We start from the raw sequence: 5,694 nt of genomic DNA, 5'->3' as shown, positions 1-5,694 counted from the left end.
TTATTTACCAACCTTTCCCCTTTCCGTATTATTTTATATAAAGAATTTGGTGGCAGCTAATGTTATAAATTAATCCAGTATGTACAGATTATCAAAGGAGGATTATGACTAAATAAGAAATATCATTCAGAAATAGTATAGTGGCTGATGAGACTTTTGTTGTCCCCTTCTGGAGAAAAGGTGGGCATGCTTTTCTTTGTATAAGGGATAGTTGCATAAAATTAGAAGGAATTTTTGCTGTTGTTGTTGTTTGCTTAACTATAGATAGAAAGCACTGTGTGGCTGCTGAGAAACCGAAGAGATAGACTGCTTTTTCTTCTTTTCTTTTTTAATCCAAGATGCATTCTCACTCCCTTCTAAGCTCTTCTCTATATCACAAATGCTGGAATCTTGGAACTGTATTTCTCAGACCCTGTTGTCTACAGGATCCTGGATGCCATTTACAGTCAGCACAAGATACACTCATGCACTATTTGTAAGGCAGAAGAGAGGTAGAAGCCATGTCTTTCTTCCTCTGGTGGAGTGGGCAGGTGTGTGGGATGAGGCAGATGGGGATTGCTGTAATGAGCACAGGCATTCCACTGTTAGTCACTCGCCTCTCTGCAACAAAGCAGCGATGTTGGCTGGTGGCTAGTTCCTGTGATTTCCTGACCTGTGTGGCAGCCACAACTTACTGATTTGTAGGACCAGAGCAATAGTGCCAACCTGGAAGCCAGTGGCAGGTTCCCCTGACTTCCTCTTCTTTTTTTTTTTTAACCTTTAGTCAATTCATTATTTTTTTTTAATATTAGTCGATTCATTTTTTTTAAAAATTTTATTTATTTTTGGCTGCATTGGGTCTTCGTTGCTGTGCGTGGGCTTTCTCTAGTTGTGGCGAGCGGGTGCTACTCTTCATTGCGGCGCACAGTCTTCTCACTGCGGTGGCTTCTGTTTGCAGAGCACGGGCTCTAGGTGCACGGGCTTCAGTAGTCGCAGCACACGGGCCCTAGAGCATGGGGGCTTCAGTAGTTGAGCTGCGTGGACTCAGCAGTTGTGGCGCACAGGCTGTAGGGTGCGCAGGCTTCAGTAGTTGTGGTGCACGGGCTTAGTTGCTCTGCAGCATGTGGGATCTTCCCAGACCAGGGATTGAACCCGTGTCCCCTGCATTGGCAGGCGGATTCTTAACCACTGTGCCACCAGGGAAGTCTCCTTCTTCTTCAGTGTTATAAACACTTGATTCTTTTAATTTTAATTTAATTTAATTTTATTTATTTATTTATTTTGGCTGTGTTGGGTCTTTTTTGCTGCATGCAGGCTTTCTCTAGTTGTGGCGAGCAGGAACTACTCTTCGTTGCGGTGCGCAGGCGTCTCACTGCGGTGGCTTCTCTTGTTGCAGAGCATGGGCTCTAGGTGTGCGGGCTGCAATAGTCGTGGTACTTGGGCTCAGTAGCTGTGGCTCGTGGGCTCTAGAGCGCAGGCTCAGTAGTTGTGGTGCACGGGCTTAGTTGCTCTGCAGCATGTGCGATCTTCCCGGACCAGGGCTGAAACCCGTGTCCCCTGCATTGGCAGGCGGATTCTTAACCACTGCGCCACCAGGGAAGCCCAATATAAACACTTGATTCTTTGCTTGAAAGGCCCAGAGTGATTTGTTTTCCTGCTTGAACCCTGACGGATACACTCTTCCAGGTTAAGCCAGCATACCTAAACTTTGTTACAACCATGATTTGGGGAAGTAATTCCTTGTGGCCGATAGTTTCTGCACAGGTTCCAATTCCTGTCTGCATGGTTGATTTGAACTGCCTGATGTCAAACAGCTCCTGACTGAGAGACTTTATGTTGAGATCTTACTTATTTAGAAATCTAGAAGAAGGAAAGTAGCCGAACTTTACCATGGAGTTAAGTGACATGAGTGCCTCAGGAACATACAGTTTTCATCTGTCACTATCCCAACTCAGTAAAGACTGCCACATTCTTATGCCTAGAAGAAAACATCTAATGTTGATTCAAGTTAGTCCTCTTTTGTGTAGTTGCTGCCTTGAACTCAGCTTTAGATGATTTGTAAATATGATATATGTGGAGCATTCCTATTAAACATATAAGTTCAGTCAAAAGAGTCAACACCACAAATGATTATCAAACAAATCTAGAAATAAGCAAGGATGCCCACAATCAACATGTTTATTTAATATTATTTTGGAAACCACAGCCCTTGTATTAAAGCTTGAAACTTCATTAAGTAAAGTATTGGATAGGAGGAGTCAAATTTCATTACTTGTAAACTACTACAGTACTTATAAAAATCAAAATAATCAGCTGCAAGTAATTTGAACTAATAAGCGACATCTAATAAGAGTTTCAGTACCTTTTCCTTTACATTAGCAGCGATCACTTAGAAAATACAATGAGAGGGCTTCCCTGGTGGCACAGTGGTTGAGAATCTGCCTGCCAATGCAGGGGACACGGGTTCGAGCCCTGGTCTGGGAAGATCCCACATGCCGCGGAGCAACTAGGCCCGTGAGCCACAATTACTGAGCCTGCGCGTCTGGAGCCTGTGCTCCGCAACAAGAGAGGCCGTGATAGTGAGAGGCCCGCGCACCGCGATTAACAGTGGCCCCCGCTTGCCACAACTAGAGAAAGCCCTCGCACAGAAACGAAGACCCAACACAGCCATAAATTAATTAATTAATTAATTAAAAAAAAAATACAATGAGAAAAAAACTGCATTCATAATAGCAAATGATAAAATACTAGGGATAATCTTAACACTAAATATTCAAGATTTAAATTATAAAAACTTTACTAAGACACTGAATAATATTTCAATAATTAATGAGACATACAACTATACTCCAATAAAAATTTTTAAAATTGAAAAAGAAGTAATGAGACATAAGACAATCCTGTATGGAAAACCTAAATGTAGTAAAAATGATCACTTCTACACAAAATAACGTATAGGTTTAACTGAAGTCTAATAAAAATCCAATAGTAATTTTTGGCACTTTACCAATAGGTCTAAATTTTATCGGCAATAATAAATAAGAATTGTTAGGGAGCAGGCCGCCGCCCTCGTAGCAGTAAACGCGGCCAGTCCGGTTGGCCTTGGGGGCGGGGCTGTAGAGGAACTTGTCAAAGCTGCAGAGTGAAGTGAGAATTCTACTAGAGAGGAAATGGCTGCCTCTTCATCCTCCTTCTCAGTCGGTGCGGTCAGTGGAAGTTGTGTCACTGGATCTGGTTTCAGTGGCTCAGACCTTGCCCCACCACGGAAAGCCCTTTTCACCTACCCCAAAGCAGCTGGAGAGATGTTAGAAGATGGCTCTGAGAGATTCCTCTGTGAATCCGTTTTCAGCTATCAAGTGGCATCTACGCTTAAACAGGTGAAACATGATCAGCAAGTTGCTCAGATGGAAAAACTAGCTGGTCTGGTAGAAGAGCTGGAGGCAGATAGTGGCGATTTAAACCCATCCAAGCAGCTGCTGGGGTTCACACCCTCTTCAGGTTGACCTTGCCTGGATGGTCACCTCTGGGGTACAGCAAGTGCAGGTCCAGTGAGGAACTTTTCCTACAGCTTACATAGCCAACCAGAGATTCACAGCTCCATCGCTGAATTGTTAATTCACATCCATACTTGGTTTCTCTGTATCTATCCACAAGCAACAAATACTTAAATGTGTGATCTTACAGGGAAATTTTTTATTTGTTTAAAAAGTATTGAGAATCAGATTTAGGCAACTGGCATCACAGAACCGGGAGGTTTGGGTTTAAGAGAGATTTATAAAACTTCACAAGCCAGGACACATGCCAGAATTGGCCAATGGAATGGCATCCCTCCTGTCAATTCATGCAGTTCCTAGAATGCTCACCAGTCAAGTCCAAGGTCAAGACCTGGAGTTATAAAATACAGCATTTCTGACCTAAAACTGTTCTTTTTGCAGATGAATGTGATTTCAACTCAGGACCTGTCCAAATTAGGAATTTTTTAATGTTTGGGATTTTTTTTCTATTTTTAGACATCTAATTCTATAGATTCTATCTTTTTCTAACCTCCTCTAGGCACGCCAAATTCTGGCAAAAAGAATTGCTTTTTGAATGTTGAAGTTCTGGTAAAAATAAAGCAGTGAGCAAAATCCTTTTAAACACAGAAATCCTGAGTTCATCTTGTTGGTGGGCTCAGGCAATTCTGTAGCAAATAAATCCTTTGAAAGAGCTCCAAACTGGTTTCTTTATCCTTTCAAAGCCTCAGGAATTTGGGATAGGGGAAAGAGGGCAAATTACTTTTAATAAGAAGGGAATCTAAAAACCATTTCTCCTAAGCAAATGGTAGATTTGCTTTCTCTCAGGGGTATTTGTCTTTTTAGAAGTATATGAATTTATCATTAATATCTGAGTAGGTTTTTTACCATGAAAAGGAAAAACCTGGAAAGCTAAGAGGTGTCTTTTGTTTTTCCTCATGGGACCACAGGGTCCACACTGCACAGTTAGGAGAATCACTTATTAAATTGTATGCAAATTTTGCCTCAGAAAAAAAAAAAGAAGAATTGTTAGGACTTTTTTTTTTTACCATAAAGAATAATGAGGATAGAACTTTAAAAATTACAACAATGTGATATACACAAGACTTCTGATTCAGTACTGGCTCAAAACACTAGCTATAAAAAAGCAAGACTAGATATTACATGGCATTAAGGAATTTTTGTTAATTATCTTAGGTGTGATAATGGTTGTGTAGGAAGTGTTCTTAGGAGGTGTGTATGAAGTATTTAGGAAGAGGGATTATGATGTCTGCAACTTATTTTGAAGTGATAAAGAAATTTAAAAGATAGTCATATAAAGAAAATATGGCGGGCTTCCCTGGTGGCGCAGTGGTTGAGAATCTGCCTGCCAATGCAGGGGACACGGGTTCGAGCCCTGGTCTGGGAAGATCCCACATGCCACGGAGCGGCTGGGCCCGTGAGCCACAATTACTGAGCCTGCGCGTCTGGAGCCTGTGCTCCGCAACAGGAGAGGCTGCGATGGTGAGAGGCCCGCGCGCCGCGATGAAGAGTGGTCCCCACTTGCCGCAACTGGAGAAAGCCCTCGCGCAGAAACGAAGACTCAACACAGTCATAAATAAATAAATAAAAGAGCGTGAATTTCTAAAAAAAAAAAAAAAAAAAAAAAAAACACATACAATAAAATTTGCATTCAATGTAAAAAAAAAAAAAAAAAAAAGAAAATATGGCAATGATTATTGAATCAAGGCAATGATATATATAATTCATATATATATAATTCTTTTTCTTTTTCTTTTTTTTTTTGAAACTTGTAATAATAAAGTAGAAAAAAAAAAAAAGCAGTGAAATACTAACCTAAGACACAACAGTCAGATGAATGGACCAAAATCTCAAGGTATATCCTAGTATATATAAAAACTTAATATATAAAAAAAGAAGAAGAATTTGGAAAAATGCTCAAGGTAGAGTTTCACTTCACATCAAACTAAATTCCAGATAAATTTAAAAAAACATAAAAATACAGCTACACACACAAAAAAAGAATACAGAGATGCATACTCTGGTCGGGAAAAGGCCTTGTATATGTTAAAATAATGAACAAAAGTAAACAGATATGTAATATTAATAACTAATAGCTACATGAGATTCTAATATATAATTCATTTAGCCATTTCCCTATCCGTAGATACACCTCTCCCCCAGATCCTTCAGCTCCAGCTTT

The 5,694-nt window shown here is 40.4% G+C and overlaps 1 protein-coding gene across 1 annotated transcript; it reads left to right on the top strand.

Annotated features, from left to right (window-relative positions):
* Positions 1-3,067: 3,067 nt before the first annotated feature.
* Positions 3,068-4,180, top strand: LOC118897090 (anaphase-promoting complex subunit 16-like). Its single transcript, XM_036855909.1, has one exon. It carries the CDS (start codon positions 3,150-3,152, stop codon positions 3,480-3,482), a length of 333 nt encoding a protein of 110 aa, XP_036711804.1. The 5' UTR covers positions 3,068-3,149; the 3' UTR covers positions 3,483-4,180.
* The last annotated feature ends 1,514 nt before the right edge of the window (positions 4,181-5,694 follow it).

The sequence above is a fragment of the Balaenoptera musculus genome, chromosome 6 (genome assembly GCF_009873245.2).
Source record: "Balaenoptera musculus isolate JJ_BM4_2016_0621 chromosome 6, mBalMus1.pri.v3, whole genome shotgun sequence".
Classification (NCBI taxonomy): Eukaryota; Metazoa; Chordata; class Mammalia; order Artiodactyla; family Balaenopteridae; genus Balaenoptera; species Balaenoptera musculus.
This window is presented reverse-complemented; position numbering and strand designations above follow the sequence as displayed.

Excerpts from the sequence above, each read along its gene's own strand:
- LOC118897090 (XM_036855909.1), top strand. The coding sequence starts at position 3,150 with ATGGCTGCCTCTTCATCCTCCTTCTCAGTCGGTGCGGTCAGTGGAAGT.